The 22,210-nt window shown below is 40.8% G+C and overlaps 1 protein-coding gene across 2 annotated transcripts in view; it reads left to right on the forward strand.

Annotated features, from left to right (window-relative positions):
- cdh7a (cadherin 7a) overlaps nucleotides 1-22,210 on the forward strand; it is a 160,698-nt gene that overhangs the window by 132,749 nt on the left and 5,739 nt on the right. For both annotated transcript variants that reach the window (XM_061713207.1, XM_061713208.1), the window contains 2 exons: nucleotides 2,091-2,208; nucleotides 11,649-11,897. In XM_061713207.1, the coding sequence (XP_061569191.1) occupies nucleotides 2,091-2,208; nucleotides 11,649-11,897 (367 nt within the window). The remainder of the gene's footprint in view (nucleotides 1-2,090; nucleotides 2,209-11,648; nucleotides 11,898-22,210) is intronic.

A 22,210-nucleotide genomic window follows, 5' to 3' on the forward strand; every position in this document is an offset into this window, starting at 1 on the left:
AGCTTGACACTGTCCTGACGCCACTTTCAAGAGCATGCTCATTTTGATTTAAAAGATACTGTGACCTGTTTTGCTGTTAACTATAGTAAGGGACCACTGCAACCAGACATGGGGGGGCCTGGAGGGGGTTGGCAGGCAAAGCAAAAAACATCCATCTTTGATCCAATTTAAAGGCTGCTAAACTGCAATAATCAGATGACACCAGCTGGACCATCGGCTTCTACCTCCTGCGGCAACTAGGTGCTCTGGTCAAGCAACTTTAGCCTTGAATCATATCAGGTTGCCTCCAGGTTCACTAGCTGGACCATTCACCAAATCAAATCGAAACAAGTGCTATGAGAGCTTATATATGAGGATGTTTGAATAGATTTAAATCAGAATAAATGTAAAGTAATAATTAGCATCATAGGCTAAGCCTGTTGAACTAAAGTAGCAAATTTACAGTAACAGAACTAATATCTAGCTGGCTTCCACACTTGCTCATTCTGCCCATATGATGGGGAAAGAGGGTTCAAAGGCACTTTTCATGAACCCTATGGATGACATCACAGGGCGTTGTGTCCAGTTCTATGACTGATATCCAGCCACGTTCCTTTTACGCCAGGGTTTTTATACGCCAGTGTTCTCATACTGCTGGTCCTGAGGCCAGATTGATGGGGATCTATCATGAAACTGATCCAAACAAAATTAAACCTGTTAGACTGCAGAGTGCACTTGCAAATTACAGCAGATGGTCAGGTGATAACAATTATACAGGTTTAAAATAAGAAGCAGACTCATTCGTGTTCATTCAACATTGATATTTGTCAGGAGGAGAAAAAAAAAGATTGCAATGTAAGGTCTAAAAAACAAGTTTTACTGAACTCAGCTTGAGTGAATCATTTGTACTGCAGAGTTGACATAAAGGGTGAGCCAAAAAAAAAAAAGTTAGAAAATTCCTGAGAGGGCAGGAGTTTCAGAGAGTGTGTCCCACACCTGAACACATAATGTAGCTTTGCAGCTGCATTTCAAGCGCAGAAAAAGTGATGAGTTTTCATGAAATGTACCCTTTAGCACAACCCAGTCACAGTCAAATACTATATTGTCAGCTGTGCATACTCAACGGATCCTATCAGGCACTTCCAAACATCACAATGAGCAGATATGCAGAAAAACGGTGCATTCAAGCAGCTCCTATAGCTCCAATGGGCCTCAAAGGTCATTCCCATATAAAAATACCAAGTTTCTACTGAAAAACAAAACCTGCTCTTCATAGTCGTCTTGTGGCAACCGTTAGGGTGACGAGTTCTGACGACTTACAGTACATTTTTTTTAATCCTTTTTTAGCATTTTTAATTATTTAGGTTTAAGATATATTATTGTAAATATTTAAAGTGTGTAGTACTGTATAAGTAAAAAGGCTTGCTTGTTTAAATCATAATTGCATAGGCCTATCACTGGTGTCTAGCAGAGATTTTATTTTTTGGAGACATCTTGTCCTTTAATGATTTTAAAAATGGATGGTCAGTTGAGACTGGGGAGGAGGAGGGGGAGGGGGGAGCTTTTGTGTTTTTCTCTGGGTGGATTTTTGAAGTGGTTAAATTTAAAACATGCCAAATGGGTTGTGGTATGAGCACTGGGATTGGGGAAAAAGAAAAAATGATTTGCTTTGGAGCAATCACTTGACAAAAGAAAAGACTTCATCCCTAAGTAGGATGCCTAGCTCTTGCCAAATAAGCACTTACTGTACTTCAGGAGATGAATGACACAAAAGCCACAGCCAAACATAACAAACAAACCTTTTCCATCAATCTGGATTGTGTTGGTTTTCTCCAATTCACTCATATTGTTACTTGGCCTTTTAAAACAGGATTTATGCCTGCACGTGAACAAAATCTATGACAAAGTGAAAATTGATGCATATACAAAAGTGCTTTGATGACAGTGCTTTCCTTCAGCTGATACCACGGGGGAGAATAAGCGCTACCACTAACTGCACGAACACAAGCAATTTACAGCTTCAGTTAACAACTAATCAGCCAGTGAAATCAAATAAAGATCACAAAACTAACCGGTCCTGATTGTCTTTCTGCTCTTCTTGTTGTCCACAGATAATCCAGACCATCAGTGCAGTGGATAAGGATGAACCATTGAGCGGTCATCGCTTTTACTTTAGTCTGGCTGCAGCCGTCGTCGGCAACCTCAACTTTACTCTCCGTGACAACAAAGGTACAAAAACATTTTCTGTTTGACATCCTTCTCTTGCTGCCACTGATTGAATGTGGTCATTTTTACCTGTTTGGAGGTAATACAAGTATCTTCAGGTTCAGGAGAGTACTAAAAGTATACAAAACATGGCTTATAGGGTTTTAACCCGTACGTCCCCCACAGGGGTCGGGAGTGTTGCAGTTCGGCTGCATGTGGGTTCTGATCCATCCTCAATGCGACCACAAGTCCCAACGGGAACATTTCAGAATCCAAGTGCATCCCAGTGAGGCATTCTTGAGATTTGGACTTTACCCCAAAAGTGTTGAGATCATGAGAATCACACAGTAATCTGCATGGCCCACTCATGAGAGACGGATGCAAACATGCAAGACTACGATGTGCAGGAACAAATGAGTTATTGATGTATGAGGCTGACTCAGGAGTGTATGACAGAATAATGCAAACATGGAAAAGTAGCTTGTAAGGTAGTGGAAAAAAAATCCACGTACCTGGATTGAAAACTATGTGAATATTCAGGTCCAGTTTTAGTGTGCAGAATGTGATTGTTGGAAGTTGCACGCATGTTTTTGTCCAAAGATATGGATGTAATTAAATTTCAAAGGTAATCTAAAAAACATTTACCAAGGGCTCTGACACAAATCCATACCATAACAAACTGGTTTTGGAGTTGTTGCTGATAAGAGTCTTGATGGTTTGTTTTTGGTTTGGGGCACATGGTGTCCATTTCTTCCACTGAAATATCTGGAATACTGGTTCTGAGCAAGTTTCCACCAGGAGATCGTCCACCGTGGATACCTCAGAGCTCAGAGATGTTGATACCGCCTCCCAAGTAACCTCACCATGTTATTATACATCAGCCCTTGATTAATGTTGGTTCTTGATGAAGTGTCGTCTGAGGGATCAGAGATTACACTAAATCCCATGAAATGTATGATATTACCCTGTAGACGGACAAATAATGCAAATCCTCCCCAACTTTTCTTAGAGGAACATTGCTTTTAGAAATAAATCAATTATGTCTCAAGCTTTTAACACTGTGGAGATCGTCTGCCCATCTCTGATATTCAAGAACTGACAGATAGTGCTACCCCCTCCCTGCCTCATCTGTTAATAAATACAAGCAGAACTTTTTTAATCACAGTGCATAAAAACACGTTTATTCACAGGTCTGTCGTGCAAAGTTTGTAATAGGACCTCGAAGCTCTTCAACAGCTGGTAAAACCTGGGATTGTCTACGCCTGAATGAGTCCATATATCCTTGGGCACAAAAGTCGCAAAAAATTTGTTGATTCTCTCCGCTCTTTGGGAGTTGGAGGACAAAGTTGACACCACCTCATTATTTCTTGGCTGATTAGTCCGTCTGGCTGTGTTCATTGATGCTGCAGATGTTAGGTCAGGCTGAAAACGGCTAACGTAGCTCCTCTAATGAGTTCTGTTACCCAAGTATTTTATTTCTGAGAGGCAAATTTTACATGTGTTAGCTGTTTGTTGAAATCCGATGAGTTTATTGAATCCAAAGTGTGTCCAGATTCCACCTTTTAATAAACACTCTTCGCCCATCTTCTCTGTCCATATGAACCAGCATATTTTAGTGTCGTTATAAAATTCCACCAACAACTAAAAGCAGGACATATGTTGCCTCTTTTCTTCTGGCTTTCTGGGCAGTTAGACTTATGTCATGCTGTCCCAGTGCAGGTGTTTTGTTCCTGCAAGGCCATTGAAATCATAAACACACAAGAGAACATTCTGTCACTGCATTGATTCACAATCATCCATATGTGCAATGAAGCGTCCAAGAGGAGAAACATTTACACGTCTACTGGAAGCGAGGACAGCGATTCATTTACAACAGAAATATGATCATTTTAGAAGAAATGTACCTCTTCATCCGTTTCTCACTGTTCTCATTCGAATCCAGATCAAAATAATGAAATTAATTGGGCCGCTCGGTGGCGCAGTGGGTTAAGTAAGCGGCTCATATTCTGAGGCTACAGTCCTCCTGCAGTGGTCGCAGGTTCCAATCCCGGCCTGCGTACTTTGCTGCATGTCATCCCCATTCTCTCTCTCTACCCCCTTCCTGTCTGCAACTTGAATAAAGGGCCCCTAGAGCCACCAAAAATCTTTAAAAAAAATAAATAAATAAATAAAAAATTATTTAACAATCACAGGTAATGATTTTTACACAGTCCTGGGATAAATGTATTATGTTTGGAGACTTTTTCTAAGAAATATATGCTCCGCCGGGGATCCAGCAGCTCCCTTTTCCTCTCTCTATCACCGTTGCCATAGAGATGAATGATGCAGCATCGCTGGTGGCGGGGCTGCCCTCTTTTCCGGGTCGTCTGGAGCAGTCTGTGTCGCCTGGTTGGGTGCAGGTTCTCCGCTCGTCAGGGCGTCAGAACTTTTGTGGGTCACTCCGTAGCAGTGCGGGTGAATGAGAAGTGCAGTCACTAGTTCTCGGTAGCCAGTGGGCTTCCCCCTACATTTCCCCCTACGTTTCCCCTGCGTAGGGGGATGGATTTCCCCTCAGCCAGTGACGGGTCGCGCTGATCTGAGCTGCGGCTGTAGTCCTTAGAAAGCGTAAGGATGGACAGATGTTGCACTTCGGCTGGAGAAGGTCAGAGAGAGCAAGGTTGGGGAAGCCGCTGCTATTTATTGCCCGGCGGAGATGCTGCATGTCAGTGGTGACCCCTGCCGGGTTGTGGGCTCCTGGCCCCATAAGAGGCCAGTGACACCATTTTCACACTTGTGAAAGCTACAGCTTTAACCTGCATGTGTGGAGGACATGGCAAACTGTGCTCTTGTTTCTGAATTCATGCACTGATTTCTCCAGAAATGTTGTTATGCAGCGCAGACTGAGCACTGAAGATCACCGCTATCCAGAACTGACATCCAACTACATCTGCTTCTCATTCATTTTTCTTCTAATTTTCTGAATATTTTAATATAAGGCTCTGTAGCTAATGACATTTTTTTTTAGGATTTCACACCATGGGAACATTATTGTGTAACACTTTTAGACAGACTGATGGACATGTCCATGTTTACTTCTGGTCTTTTTATAGCCTATCACCTGTTACCAATTAACCTAATTAGTTGCAAGCTGCTTCTCCAGGTGATTCTTGTCGGCGCCAATTTAAAATGAGTCAATTTCTTTTTTGTTTAAATCAAATTCTGTCTCACATTCACCTTTTAGATATGTGTCATATGTTCCGTTAGGAATAAAATGCTGGTTTATTAATTGGAACCGGTGCAAAAACACCATTTAAATATCTTTCAACCTCAGTTCATAGTGACTCTATTCCCTCCTTTCTTTTGAATTCAGTGTCACTGCTTTGCATGGGATTAAGATGGAGAAACCGGATAATTGTGCTCTGATCTGGGTCTGTAATGTCACACTACCCCGCTGATCTGAACAGCTCTCTGAGTTACAAATTCTGATGTGCTGGAGTTTTTAAGACGACGGCCACATCAAACACCCAAACATGTACTCTGTGGGTGTTTGTATTAGCGGAAAGTTGTTGGTTTTTCTTCTTCATAATGTTCTTTTTAAAAAGAACTCGGTCTCTGATCTATATAAAAGATAACTTTTCTTAGTGTGACCTCAGCCACGCTGACAGAAAACTTCAGACTCCAGAACGGATTGGTGAAACCAGGTCCGGTGTGTTGGCTGCTTGCTTCCTTTGAATTGAGGCTGGCAGAAATGCAATCGACAGTTTGGCCTCTGCTCACGTTAACTTTTCACATCAGGCCTAAATCAACTCTGCAATTGGAGTCGAGAGGAAACGTACAGAGTTCCTGGTGCCTCCTGGCATGCCTCAGCAGCACCAAATGAAGCCATAATTCTGTTATAATACTCTAATATTGTTTTTTTCTTCTTTGACATAACCTGGTTTGTGCTCCAGTGTAGTTTGCCACAACATTTATGCGACACAATGTAACTTTGACTTCACCGTGGGGAAATAGGGGTGAAAAAACCCCACTGGACTTCCTGTGGGAGAAGCTAACTTCAATTTACGTAAAGCTTTAAAGACTCCAAAGAATAGCGCTCGACTCCATCGTTATGTTCATCCATTAATCCCTGCCGCTCTGAAAAATAACACATGCAGAGCTGATGGACTCGGAGGTGTTGGGCTCACGTGTGTGGGAGTTCAGCCGAGGCTGCCACGCTACCTTTGTCGAAGGGCAGCATCAGGTTGTACAGGAGGAATCCTCCTGAATCCTCTTGAATGTAAACTTGTGTTACACGTTAAACTGTATGTCTTATAGGTAATCTTTCAGTACAGTAGGAGCAGCTTGACTTGAACACAGTTTTTATATAGTTTTTTTATTGAAGTAATGCTTTATTTCTTGTTATTATACAGTTTATCCTATGAATCCTACGAAATTAACTGGTTTTCTGCATTGATTTGCCATAAAATGTGATCTGATCTTCATGTAACTCACAATAACAAACAAACACGAGATACAGTGGAGAAAAAGTCAGTGATCCCATAGATCAATGACTTCAGCAAATGCTAATTGGATATGCTAGTGTGTATATATGTATAGTGCGTATATCTGGAGTCCAGAGTTTAGAAGTGTTGTATAGAGCTACTTTGACAGATAAAAGAAATTCAAACATTTTGCTGGTTCTAAGACACATCTGCTGATGTGAACCATGTTTCGAAAAAGGAGATCTCTGAAGACATGCAATCAAACATATTGGATCTTCATAACGCGGTAAAATGATATAAATTAATCTCAAGTGTTTAGGTATCCATGGCTCCACAGTTAGAAAGGTTGTCTATAAATGGAGGCAATTTAGTGGTTACTCTTCCTAGAAGTGGGCACCCAGCCAAAATGACTCCAAAGAGACATAATAGAATCCACAGTGAGGCAAAGAACCCACAAAAGACTTGAAGACATCCCTGGAACTGACAGACATTTATGAATGTTTATGGATCTACCGCTATTGCAGAAGCAGTCCAAAAAATGGTAATCTAGCCGGGCCAGACATCATTATTCTTTTTTTTTTTTCTATAATTTTAAAAAGTATTCATCTGGTTTCTCGGGATTGGTTATTAGCATCTTTGCAGCCAGCTTGGTTGGTTTGAACAAAGGCTTTTTGACTCTCCGCATAAACCCACCTCCGCCTCGTTGTGATTGGTTTGGTATGTTCTGTACCGGTGGAAACTGCTGTGAACGGAAGGAATATCAGGTCCATTTCAGGAGAAAATAATCTTTGTGATGTCAATGGCTATTTTTAACTAGACTATTTGACCAAGAAAATGTTTATTGGACCAATGAAACAAATGCTGAATTGTTCGGGATTGATGCTCAGCACTATAAATGTAACGGAAGGGACACCATACCAAGTGAAGTATGTCGGAGGGGGAATTATGACTTGGACTTGCTTTACTGTCTCATTGCCTGGACACCTTGCCGACACCAAGGAGAAGAGAAATTCAGTGGTTTATTAAAATATCCTACAGGATAATGTCAGTGTCAACAAATGAATGTAGAAAACCAGTACTGTAAATTCCAAGGGTTCACAAAAGTTTCCTTGTTACTATATGAGGGGGGAAATGTAGGCCTAAATAAGTCATGGGTCTCTATCAATTTTTAAAAAGTAGTAGTTTTATTGCTTCTGTATGTCCATTTCTACCTTCTCTGTGAAGATTAGTTTCCTTTGTCGTTAGTAGAATACCCTCTAATTTATTAAATGTTGGTTTCGTGCAGTTTAGAAATGCTGGACATTTAGATCCTTACAGAACGGTAACCTTCAATCTATTTCTTGGCCAGTTTCCCACTAAGTGTTTCATTGTTGTGGGGGAGGTGAAAGTGGAACTGTAGGTTACCCCTCTACACGATGTTTGAAGCAATTCGACAAAATACTTCTGCAATGAGCTTGTTTAACTCTGTATCCATTTCCAACTCAGCATTATGATATTGCTGTTATTACTCGACCACAGATGCTTGTCCACGCTGATGCCAGTGCCTATCAGAGTCTGTTAGGGTTGAATGCATTTTTGATTAGGTCTAATTGTCCTCCCATCAATTTGAGTCAGGTCATATGTTGCTTGGGGCTTTAAATGAAAATAAATGGATACACACATGCACGGCGTCAATTTCCTCCTGAGATTGCAGATATGTGTGCATAATTTCCCCGGATTCCACAATTGTAGCTCTTACAGTGCAGGAAATTGCCTCAAATGTTTACAGCAATATCATTTAATAACTTTTCACCAACAAATACAAGAATGTGATGTAAGACAGAGTGTCATGGAGAGCATACTTGGCATGCTCGCTCCCCTTTTACTGATATTAAATCTCTCTGGAACATGCGCAGAACTGATTGCTTGGCATCAACCTGAAAGCATATGTGGTTATGTGCATTCTGAGTCTTGTAGCCAATATCCCACTGTCTGTTAGCATACACCAGAGACACTAATGATGGCGCAAAGGGCTTCAAAAGGTCATGACTTTCATCTGACATAGATATTGAACACTGGCTTAAAATCTAGCCAAAATAAAATTAGCAATTGACTCACACAAGTAAATCTTGTCTAACTATTCGGCATCATAAATTGTCATTGGCTGCCAAGAGCCACCCCACACCCAACCCTGAGAGGCAGAGGGAGTGCACCGGACTGGCCAGTGACGGCATCCATGTTAGCTCAGCTCTCTGTGGATAAGGTGACAAGTTGTTTATGGTTGCTGGGGCAACAGGTGAGATATGAGGGTGCTATTGTTTCATTCACAATCCAAAGTTGTTGATGTAGTGGACTGGTTCCTTAACATTTTGTCAAGACACACTTAAATGATAAAATTATTTTTTCCAAAGCACAGCCCCACATTTTGTAAGATAATCTTTACAACTCATAAGGAAATGTATGTGTTTCAGCAGGTAAGAAATGCTATACAGAAGGGCGGCAACGAATAATCAACGTAGTCAACGAATAGCAGTGACAAAATTGAAAACATTTTAGGCTAATTTTAACATTTAGAACATTTTAAACCCAACCTTATACAAAAGTTCCAGAGATTCAAACCAGGAAGCATGTTGTTGTGAAGCAGCAATGCTGACCACGTGCTCCTGTGCATTCATGCGATATATCCGTCAGTTACTTCCAACTAGCATCCAACACCAGCTAGCACAGTGCACATACTCTGAAGGCTTTTGAAAAACAGGCGACCAGCAAAGGCTTTTTAGAAATGAGAGAATGTGTCTATCATGGCAGTCATGATTTGACGTTAGCGACATTAGCATTGTTAGCCGACTTGTCCATAAAGAACCTTAGTTCCTTGCATTGAACGCAAAGTGGAACGTGATAAACAATTTATAAAAGCCCTTTCAAGATGGAGTTTTTCCACCTCTGGGTACAAAACAGCAAAGAAAGCAATTTGTGCAACCATGTCGGGTACATTTAACTCCTGGACCAACACCCCCCAAAATATTGGGGGACAAATTCATCCCAAAATTTAAAACACCTCACTCTACTAAACATGTTCAACATTATGAAGCTAACAAAGGTGAAATAAAGCTACTAGAGAACAAAGCCTGTTGCCTCAAATGTCTTTCATTGTTGATTAAGCTCAAGTTGACTATAATTCTGAGGAAATAAAATCAGATTCCCTCAAAAATAAATATTAGCAAGTCCGACCTTAGGATTATAGATTGGATCTATTGTTTATTCCTTTGTGTTATGGTTAAGTACATTTAGTGATACATATAGAAGAGGCGTCTTCATGAAAACTTTTCAAGTATGGGACAGGTCTTTTCCCACCTGGGCAAGAAAAGTGCTTGCTTTGGTGTGTGGTTCTCGAAGTTTGTACTTTTCAGAGCCACAGGACTCTTGTTGTGGTTTGTGGCTTTGGTCTTTTGCACTTATTTTCAGTCCATTTTCATTCTCTAAACGTTCTCTTTTGTCCCAAATTGACATTTTACCACATGTGCCTTCTTCCTCATTAGTTCACCTGCATTCACTTAGCTAATCGCCTCTCCCAGTGAATAAAGCCCTGGGCGTTCCTCATTTCTTGTTGGATCCCCTGTTCATTGCTGTTTGTGCTACTGTACATCTTCCAGTGTTTCTTGCTCTGGTCACCTGCTGGTGTTTTATCTTTGTTTTTATGTGTTGTTAATGCTCAGTGGACTTTGTTGCACATGCAGTGCTTTTGTTTGCTCAATAAACTTCAAACTGTATTTGCGTGCATCCTGTGTGCCTACATTTTAGTTTAATATCTTTGGCCAACACCTCCTATTGATTGAAGACGTATGCCATCCAAGGGACAAATGCTGATAAAAAGAGATTTAGGTTCACAAAGTTTACTTAGCTGCAGTGGTCTCCCTTGGCTATGCAGTCCTCACCAGTCCATCCATCACTGCAGCCCAACTCTCAGATTTATTCCTCCCTGTTGGCTTTTTCAGGACATATAAGCAAAGTGATTCTCAAACTGGACATCAAGTCACCCTCAAGGGGCCAGGGAGAAAGATGCAGCGTGAAACTCATCTGGCTAAACATGCCAGAAGTTGTCTCAGCTGTCAAGGTTGAGGAGAAGCTGTCAGAAACAGTTTGTGGGTGGTTTGTCCAGTCTCTGCAGACTTCGTGTTGTTTTCTGTTGTGTCTTAAAGGAATATTGGAAGTTTTAGGAGGTTTTTCTGAAGTGCTTATGAATAGTAAAGCTCTTTCAGAAGGCTAAACTAAGAATTTGGCCAATGTTTTTTTTTTTTCTTGCAATTTAAGCAAAAGCTGGTATGTATTTACCAAGCATCGCTTTTTGCATTTACCCTTTTGGGAGACATGGTGCATGTATTTAACTGAAGTTGCATGGTGTAAAAAAAAGTACATTACAATACTTGGATGCTGGATTTTATCATTCTTTTTTACATGGAGGTCAATGGAGCTCAAGTCACTTTTTAAGCTCCTAGTAGCCATTTAAATAACTATTTTCTTCACTTGCTGAATTGAATCATTGTGAGTGATTGTGAATCATGAGTGAGTGTTGAGTAGTGTTTTTATGTCCTTTTGAGTTGGAGAGACATTGTCATTAAATGTGAAATCTGTATTTAAATTTTACTCCTCAGCTTGAGTTTCAAAGTATTGATGTTGCCATCATAACATGTTTTTTTCCCCTTACAGTTTCCCCCCATGCCACCTCTCGGAAAGTGAGATTTTATAAGATTTTAGCATCAAACCGAAGCCGTTGTTAGTCAACAGGTGGTGAAGACCAGGGGAGAGACACCAGTGTGTCATATAATAAACTGTGTTAATGATACCATCTGTTGGAATTTCTGCTTTTTATTACTGTAAAATCCTTTCAGCCAAAGCAAAGCAGTCGCCGGAAAATAGAAGTTGAGCCTCTCGCTGGTCTTTGGAGTTTTTTGCTCATTTGAAGCCATAAATACAATATGACACTTGTAATTGTATTTCTTTGTTGTTTTTTTGCTGTTTTTTCAGACAACACAGCATCCATATTAACGAAGCGAGGTGGCTTCAGGAGACGCGAGCAGCCCGTCTATCGACTCCCCGTGTTGATCGTGGACAGTGGAAGTCCCGCCCTCAGCAGCACAAACACACTGTCGGTGCGTGTGTGCGAGTGCGACTCCGACGGCGTGGCCTTGTCTTGTGGCGCCGTGGCCTACACGGCCACCGGCCTGAGCACCGGCGCCCTTCTGGCTATTCTGGGCTGCATCCTCACTCTTTTGGGTAAGACCTGAACGACTTTGGCGTGAGTCCATGTTTTCCTGTAGCTGAAGAGTCTGAAGGCTCTCGCTCCTTACTAATGTTAAAGGTGTGAAAACTACTGCTGTGATCTGATTTCCAGACAGACCTCCAGTTAACATGTCAGGGAGGTGTCACGTGTGGGTAGCATGTTTCTGAGACAGTTAAGAGTCTTTGCAGAATGTTCCTTTTATTCATCTCAGAGGTTTTTAACTTTGGAGACCGTAAGGATTATCGTAAAACATTCACTTTGTTCACCTCTTTGTTCACCTTTCTTTTTTAACATAAACATCAAACATGACTCATCCAAATGAGTCTTCTCAGGACATTTTTAACCTCCTTTTTAGTGTTTTTTATTCATTCTTCCTTGCGGTTGTGTTGTATGAATAAAAGTCCCGTTGCTGTTTCTTCCCTAGCATTTAGGACGCTGAAGTTCAGAAGCGGTGAAATGGAGAATAAAGAGAAGAAAATGTAAACCACTTCATCTCTGAATTGTCATGAAAAAAGTATGAGATCACTGGCACATAAAATGGAAGCACTGATGAAGACGAATCAGGACTGTCAGAAATTAAGTAATAGGTGTTTTTGCCAAGAAATGGCTGCAAGGACATATTTTATACCCAGAATTCATACGGGCGGGAAAAAGACTGAACAGAGCACTAAGATTAAAAGCAGTGGGGTTGGGGGGTTTGTTCGTTGTTACTGTGAATGAACGAAAGGTGAGAACATATCCAGGTACCATGCTTTTCCAACAATGTACCTGCCTTTATTTTGTGAAACAAATATGTTGAATTTTAAGACTTTTTATATAACCACTTTAGTTTATATAACTATTGAAGACCAAGTATGATGTGGGCCCCCTTTTTTTTTCTTCTTTTTTAATAATAATAATAATAATAATAATAATAATAATAATAATAATACATTTTATTTATAGGGCGCCTTTCAAGGCACTCAAGGTCGCCGTACAACAGCAAATACAATCAATAAAATAATTAAGACAGACTCATAAAATAATAATTTTAATCTCCATGTGATGTAATTGGGAAAAAAGTGTCCTTGTCCTTTATGACTCAACTATTAAATCATTCAACTTTTTGACCCCCCCCCCCCCCCCATTAATCAAAATCAAAGTGATGCCCACAAAGTAATATACAGGAGTTGAGTGGTCCACTGTGGAAAAATGCAAACCAGGATTTGGTATATTTGGTATCATTTCATAACCAAAACCCACGTTTTATCGGGCCTTATTTTATCCATATTTTACGTTGAAATATTATATTTCCCTCTTGGGAATTATTAAAGCGTAAATGAATTGATTCCAAGGCTGTGAATGATTAATTCAACTCTACTCTCCTTTCTTCAGAACCAGGAAACCTGTATCCCGTTTTGTTTCCCACAAGTACTGCAGAAGTAATACGGATAATTAGGAGAAAAAAAAAACAAAGGAGGGGGAGGGGGGTTCAGATGCTGCACACAGCCGCCCTCATCCCAGACGTTATCACAAGCAGCAACTTTTTGGTTTGCTGTGAAAATAAAGCAATGGTACCCTAGATCTCAACAAATATTCCATCTTTTAGGAAACGTGATTGCAGTCCCTGAGCATGAACTCCCACCTTAAAATATTACAAGGTTGGGGAAAGTGACAGCAGAAAGAAGCAGGCATTGTTAGACGTCTTCAGCTCCCCTGTGAGTGTTTGCATATCAACATAAATGCATTTAATGATTATTCTTATTGAAAATGAATCTGCTGATTATTCTCCTGTTTGATCCTTTAATCGTATACCATGTAAAAGATCAGAGCACTGAGAGAAATCATAAATCCCACCGCACCGCTTGACATCAGTGAATAACTTATAATCAGCCGCAGCTGTGTGCGAATAAACACCGGCATCCCTCACATACTTTAATTTCAATTCTGCATAAACGCATAAAAATTTCTCCAAATGCCAAAACAAAATCTGTCATTGTGATGTAAAACTTTGAGCTCTTTTAGTATTAAATGCTACAGTAATCTCAGGAGGAAAGACGAATCAGGATGAGGAAGAATCTGAAAGCAGCTCAGCAGCTCTCCTGTAAAATTACTGAATATCCTCCTTTTTTCTTCAAAAATAAAAACTCTTGCTCATCTCTGACCCCTCATGCTCTCATTAGTCCGCCTTTTTGCAAATCTAAAGAGTCCGCAGTACTTTGACGGTTTATACGAAGTATTTTACGGCAACAGAACTTCCCACTGGACTTACAGCTTACAGGCTGTGCTTCGTTTGTCGTTTTGAGTTGAAGTGGGAGTATATTTGCGCTTACAACCTCTGCAGTTCAGATTTAAGTGGAGGTATTGTAGATTTACTGTCCTGCACTGCGAACCAAAGAGCATCTCAGTGTTTACAACCCATTCTGACTGACTTTTGGGAATTCAAGGAGCACCTCACTGAGATAAAGTTACATATTCAGGTCTTGCACGGGTTAAACATGTCTTCCTCCTATAAGTCCTGTCTGAGGAATACATGTGACCACAGCTGCTTGGATGTTTTAAAAAAAAAAGAAAGAAAGAAACAGCTACAATCCTGCCAACAAGTTAAATTAGTGAGAGTTGCTGTACTGGGCCTTTGGAGACTTTTGGTGTTTGTGTGTGTGCTTCTCTTTTATTTTACAAGGCACAAATCATGAGGGCAATACTAAGTACCTCTCTGTATTCCCATAAAAGGATAGGTATCCTCCAGGTGCTGCTAATGATCAGCCTCTGAACTGATCATCAGCAGGTCTGCAGATCTCTATACAAGGAGACGTTTTGGCCGTTGGCCGCTGTTTTGGAGCATTTGTGCGTGCAACACAATGCAAAGGAAAAATGTCAGTAATGTGATTAGAGTAGCTCATGTTGTTCCTAATCAGTCTTAAAAAGGGATATAAAACCTTATCTAAGCTGTTTTGCACTGAACACAATACAGCGAGTGTTCACAAGTGGACAGGAATAATGACAGTTCTTGGCAAAGTTGCCAAAACAAAAAGAGGAAAATTTTTAAAGAAAATAAGACCTTTCTGTTGAACCTTAAAGTCGATGACGGCAATTGTAGAAGGGAACCAAACAAGTGCAGGAGACGTCCATTTCCGATGGACGAATGAGACTGAACTGGCGTTGGTTGGCCTTAATCCCCATTGCCACGTTTGGAGACTAGTCAACAAAACATTTCAGCTGAAGCACCTCGTACCCAGAGTCAACCGCGGAGGTGGAGGGGTAATGATTTCAGAGCACCACAGCATCTTTAAGTCGCTGAGTCAACCAGGCAATTTTCTATATGCCAGAATGTTCTAGAAGCAAATGGGAGGCCATTTGTCCGACAGATAAAGCTTAGTTGGAGTTGGGTCATGGAGCAGGACACTGTTGTTCTCGTTCACGAAAACGGAAACGAAATATGTTCGTCAATGCCCATTTTTCCCCGGACGAAAACGAGACGGGACTAGAAAAAAAACACGTGTATAAACAATAACTAGGACTAAATCATTATGCAAGTTCGTTGACTAATAAAAACTAAACGAAAATATAGTTCACAAAATAAATACTCCGCTAAAATCTATGGTCATTTTCGTTCACAAACAAAGACGAAACGAAACATATAATTATAATGAACGTATCACTTCCTCCTGTCTCTTTTGCCATAAAGCGCCGCTGTGCGTTCGCAAATGCTCACCGGGACTGTCCGGGAGCACAGTTGTCTATCACTTTGTATAGGCATTGTTGTCAGGGTGGATATATCGAACATACCCTTTCCCCACACACTCGCACTCACACTCACACATAAACAAACACACCCGCTTTTTGAAGTTACCGCCAGCGCTGCATGCAGCCGCAGCTGCACACGATCTCAACGCGGACATTTAATTTCCATCCATCCATCCATCCATTGTCCACTGCATTTTCATTTCATTAAATTAAATAAAACGGTAACATGCTTTGCACGGGGATCGGGAGAAAGAGAAGGGAAGATGTCTGGAAACATTTTAGATACATTGACGTCGAAGATAAAACGGAATGCTTGATTTTAACGGACGGGGAGCAGTGCGGTCATAAGTTGAAGGGAAAGAACACTAAAAATCTGAAACGACACGTCTCCATTTACCACAAAGAAATCAAGGTAAGCTAAGTTAACATAAAGTATGTTGCTGGTTGTTTACAACATTAAATCAACGTTGTGTTGTTGAGTGTACTGTCAGCTTAATGTTACTACTCAACTCAACTCAACTTTATTTATAAAGCGCTTTAAAACAACCACAGCTCAAACAAAGTGCTGTACATGAGAGGACACATGAGAGGACACACACTACAATAAAACCTCCCCAAAAGTAGTCTACTAGTTAATGTGTGTGTGTGTGTGTGTGTGTGTGTGTGTGTGTGTGTGTGTGTGTGTGTGTGTGTGTGTGTGTGTGTGTGACCTTATGACATTATGAGCAAAGGCTTTCAAGTGCCACTGTTTTCCTTCATTCACATGGTTTTTGTGCAGAAGTTCAAAGCCCCTCTAAGATTATTTTGTATAAATGCACACCACACACACCTGCACAAGAGGTCCATAAACACAAATAAATCCAAACATGGGGCATTTTGAATCACATGAAAGGTGCAGCCATAGAGAGAATCATAACAAACTCCAGCTTTTTGTTGAGTCGTTTACACAGCTGCGACTGCAGCCAAAGTTTATAAAACCTGGCATTTAGAGGGTTAAATCTTTAAAAAAATCATGAATATTTGATATCAATACGTAGGTCAGATATTGGTGAAAGAAATGAGCTCAATTAAAGTAGAATATAATATTAATGTATAATATGTTTTAAATAATTGTCAAACTAAAATTAGACTAAATTGTCAGACTAAAACTAGACTAAAATGCAAATAGTTTTTGTTGACTAAAACTAAACAAATAAATTCACGGTTTCATGGACTAAGACGAAGACTAAAATGCTCGACTTTTAGTCGACAAAAATGTGACTAAATAAAAAAAGGATGAGTTCGACTAAATATGACAAAAAATAACAACGGCGATTGAAACAGGACTAAGACTGAAACAAAATTTAAAAATAGCCGACAAGAACAACACTGGAGCAGGACGATGATCCACAACACTCTATGCCAAAATGGCTGGAAAAATAACATAATTCCACACTTCCCAACTAGAATAGTGTGCTGGGATCTTGAGAGCCAAGGGTAAGAGGAGGCCCAAAAAGCTTAAACAAATGGAGGAAAGTCATAGAGAAGAATGTTGCAAAATTCCTCTACGATGATGTGAGAGTGATAGTCATACAGAAACAACGTCCTTCAAGTTGTTGCTGCCGAGGGTACTCATGAGGGTACTTAGTATTCCCCGCTTTTTTTTTGCTTTTTCTTTCTTTAATTCTTGTTTAAAAATAATGGTAGTTAAATTGGAGGTTCGAACCTTTGTTAGTCAGACAAAAATCAGTGCAGAACCGCTTCCTGATTCAGTTTCTATTTTTAGTGCTCCTGTGGTACTTGTGCATCAGCCAGGCCCTCCTGGCGTTGTGATGTGGATTTTGAAATTTATGTTTGAGTCTTTAAATCCCTTTTTAAGGGCACCCTCATGACAGCCTCCCTCAGATACACGTCGGTGTGTTTTTGTGGGCTTATAATATTTCAAGGAGGTCGCACAAATGCATCCTGTATTGCATTTCAAGGGCGCCGTTTGTTTTTATTTAACACCATATGTTAAGATGTTAGTAACAACACTTGTAAATGAGAATTCATTAGCATACTCTCACAGATGATGCAGCACTGAGCCGTCACCTCCAGGCAGCATTATTGTTCATAAAAACCCACAGACAAAGCGATGCCCCATCAGAGCAGAGTCACAGTTTAACGCTTAGTTGATCTTCATTGAAAGAGGAGGATCTCTGAAGCGCGCGCACAAACTGAGATGAGATCTCTGATGGGGTCGAGCTTCGCATTTTATTCCTCCCCTTGAAGTTTTCCTGCCTTTCATTGTGACGGAGAACACTTTTTTTGTGATAAATGAAAAATCAAAAGAGCAACAAGGGGAAAAGTGTGTGGCAGCACAACCCTGAGAGCGGCATCGCTAATGAAAGCTGGCTCTATTCTGCACGGCATGGCCTCGGGCCACAGGCTTAGAACTAATGGCCTCCAGTTTAATATACCTCCAAGTTGCCTTGTCTTTGTGTTTGTGGGAATGTGCGCTCTGCTTTACCCATCTGTCTATTTTACTCAATTGGATCAGCTCCTTTCCTCCTTTTCTTTGCTTCCTTTATGTGCATGTTCGCTCCAGATCTCCCCCCGGAGACCTCCTTCTCCCCTTGTATTAACAGCCCCTGCATGGCCGCTCTGCCCACGTCTACCCTTTATTCTGATCTTCCTCGATCGTCTTTCATGAAGAACTTATTCAGTCTGTAGGCTCCAATTGAGGCCGTGATTGCACGCAATTGTGATTTTGTGGATGACAATTGATCTGAGCTGCGTCTCGCTGCTGTCATCTTTAGGTGCTGTGTCTCTTAAATCAGCTTTCTTATATTTCTCCCCCTTTTTTTTCTTCTGCATCAATCTCTCTCTCATCATGTGAGAGGCACGTGCATAGTGATTCTGCATCAGTCGTCTCGACTGGGACTAATGTCTTTGTCTTGGTATTCGTATGTCTGTCTGAGGGATTCAGTCATAACAGCTGGTACAGAATGTGCAGCCTTCTCCTGCTGGGCTATAAACCACTCGGAACTATGTGTTCATTCACATTAACTCTATGCTCATAAGCTGAGTGGTCATCAATCATGGGTTGATATATTTTTAAATTAATTACTATGCTTGGCCGGGGCTTCTTGCATTAATAGTCCTGAAAATGCTTGAACGTAACGTCTGTGTGTGTGTGTGTGTGCGTGTTGTTTTTAATAGTACAGCCACTTTTGGAAAATGCATCCAAACTACTAAGACGATCATTATCTCATTACGTTCCAGCGCTTTTTTTTCCACCGGTATAGGTCAGGCATTGCTCAGTCCTCCAGAGGGGCAATTAGTAGTAGCACTCCAAATCTCCAGACATTTTTTGAGGTGATTTATCAGTCATTCTATAAATCGTCACGTCCATTTGTCTGTCTCCTAATTTACTGACCGTCCCTTGTCTTTATTACAGCATTTCTACAGTAGTCACTGAGATTTATATTTGAACTAATTCCTACAATTACCACAATCTCTGACAAGAAAACTAAAAAGTCATGCTTTTAAAGCTACAATATGTTGTAATGGCACCTGTGACCACTAGGGACAGCATATCAGTAAAATGTGTGTGTCAACACTAAGTACCCCCTCACGGCTTCCACAGGATTTAAGGGTTAGTATAAAAGCACACCTTTGGCAACTGTCTGTCTGTTGTCAAAACATCAGAGAAGAGAAAGAGAAAAGAAAAGAGCCCAGTGTATGATGGGAGGTCCCCCAGCAGTTTAGACCTATAGGAGAATAACTAAAGGGATGATTCGGGGCACCCGAGCCAGCCTTAATGATAAGCTGCATTAAAAGGGAACATTTGAAGCCTCAGTAAGCCTGAAAGGATGTCTGTGTCCCAAACACAATCTAGGAGTTGCTTCCACAGGAAAGGAGTCTTGTAACTAAAGGCTCTGCCTCCCACTCTACTTTTGTAATCTCTCTAAGAACCACAGGTAGCTGGGAGCCTCAGAGCAAAGTGCTTTGGTGATATACCCAGCCCTTTTGCATTTTATTCCTTTTTATTTGCTCATTCCTTATCTCCATCAGGGGAGAGCAACACCAAAGTTGACCTTGGCTTTGTCTCTTTGGGTTATTCGTCCTTTTCACACTAGCAGGTTTGAAAGCAGCTCGGCCACCCAACTGGTCTCCAACAGTGTTGTCAACAAAACACAAGGAAAAGAAGGCATAACTATGCTCATAACACAAGCTGTTTCTGCTGACTTGTTCAGAACACAAATGAAGACAGTGAACACGAGTGAAATGGATTAGCACAGATGGACAGCATCTTGTCTAATGTCACGATGACATCAGGCTATTCTTCGCTTTGTCATGGGCTGCATTTTATACGGGTTTCCAGATCATTGCCATGCAACGATATCCATCTGCAATCAGGGATGGCTCGATGCCAAGCGTCTCATAGTTCACACAATAATCGGGTGCCACCGGGAAACCACCAACGACTTACCAACGTCTGTTGGTTCGGTCTTAGTGATCCATCAACATGATTGACATGCAAGTGGAAATACGGCCTCTGCCCGTCCAACTTCTTCTTCATTTGAATGTATGAAAGTAGACACAACTGTATGTTGTGTGGTGATCACCTCTAGTGGAGCAAAGTGGTATTACAAGGCATACAGCGTAAACCTCACTGCTTGAAGCTTTAAACTTTAAAGTCATCCCAGTAAGACTAAAAGCTCAGGATTTTTCGTGGGAGAATCAGAAGACAAAGTCCTACAAGCATTTAAAAAGATACAGTAAGCAAATCAAAACACAAATGCTGTGAAGGCAGTAAATAAACAAACTCCTAGTCATGAGAGATGCACAGTTAAAGGTGTGAGTGATAATACTGGTAACAACGCAGACTTCAAAAAGCTCTTTGATTCATGGACCAAACATTTAGCAGCACCGATATCACAGCAGAGACGGTGAAAACGAGGCTTGCTGAGCTGATGGCAGCGGCCGTTGTGCAGCTCATTACGTCTTACATTTTCTGCAGCCGACAATGACATCGCTGGAGAGAGCCATATCCGTCAGGACACCTCTTTATGTCCTACTTCTGTTCTTCTGCTCCTTCACCTGTGGCAATTTTTGAAATTATTATTTTTTTGTTCTTGTCATTACAAATGTGCTGGAATTAAGAATAGAAAATATATGAATGCACACAACATTCTAGCATGCTACCAGTTTTGAAGAATCGGTTAGTTCTTCAAGACATTCATCATGCAAAAAAGTTCTTTCAGCTTTTTCACATGTAATTTTATCTTTTATTTTTCAACTTGAACTGAAATTGTTTTTATAAATTGCAGATCTCAAACTGAGTGTAGCTGAATATGTGTGGGATGCAGCAGAGGAATCTAAAACCTTCACATCTGACTGGTTCATTCAAAGTTGCTGACTAAATTGCAATGGGAGCCAATTTTTTTGCCATCAGCCTCCAAACGCACCTCGTGCTATGATTCAATCACAGCTTTTTAAGGAATATGACTAATGGCCGTGTATTTTCTATGACATCCTCAATTCAAATAAAGCTGTTGCTGTGTGAGATTAAAAGAAATGGAATGTAAACATTTGCAAATCTTATAAGCCATATTACTTAGGAAAAATACTGGTTTTATTTAGAAAAATATGGGGGAAAATGAATGAAAGGAAACGCGTGCGTGACCACCACGCGACTAACATCGGGTCGGTGACATGACTCGGTTTAAAACGGAGTCTCAGCAGTAAAGATGTGCAGAGGTTCACCGATCTGTGGAAAATACATCTACAACTTGTGAAACTATTCAGAATAATGTTCAACAGCATAAAAATGTGAAGACATTGGATATCTCATCTAAAGTCCATAATATCATCATGATTCAGGGAATCTGGAGAAAGTTATGCGCAAGAGAGAAGGCTGAAAATCAATTATGGATGCCCATGATTTTCAGGCTCTCATGCAGCAGCGCATTAAAAACGGGCATAATTCTGAGATAGTAATGACTGTGCAAGAACCCCGTCCACAAACGCAGGTTCAGGCTCTCAGGCATCAAAGAGCAGTGAAGTTGCAGAAACACCACTATCTTCTCTCAACTGAAGCTCTTTTTAAAATAAACTGAGGCTAAATGGAAAACTGCTCAGAGGTCAGACAATATGAAAATTCCCTCTGAAAACCACCAAACAGCCCATCATGACTGAAAAGGAGGAGACGAGCCATATGGCTTGTTGTCTGCATTTTAGTACGAAAGCCGATTAACCGCCCATGGAACGGGAAAGTCGTATATCTGGAAAGGACACATCAGCCCTACGAAGTATATCCAGGCTTTACAGCAACATGTACCCCCATCCAGATGACATCTTTTTCATGGAAGACCTTTCCTCTTCCAGCAAAACAATGCCAAAACAAGTCTATCATAGAAGCATGGCTTTGTAGGAGAGGGTCCAGGTTCTGTTCAGCTTTAGAAATAAGAGACCCGTCTTGCTGTGAGAATGATGTTGTTCTTGCCTTGAAATGGTACTTTTCCTCTCTTTCCAACATCTTATGTTTTTTGTGTGCATTAAATATGGCTCCATTGTTTGAATCATTGTTTTAGCACCTAGCTCCAAACCTTTTATG

The sequence above is a fragment of the Cololabis saira genome, chromosome 22 (genome assembly GCF_033807715.1).
Source record: "Cololabis saira isolate AMF1-May2022 chromosome 22, fColSai1.1, whole genome shotgun sequence".
NCBI lineage: Eukaryota > Metazoa > Chordata > Actinopteri > Beloniformes > Belonidae > Cololabis > Cololabis saira.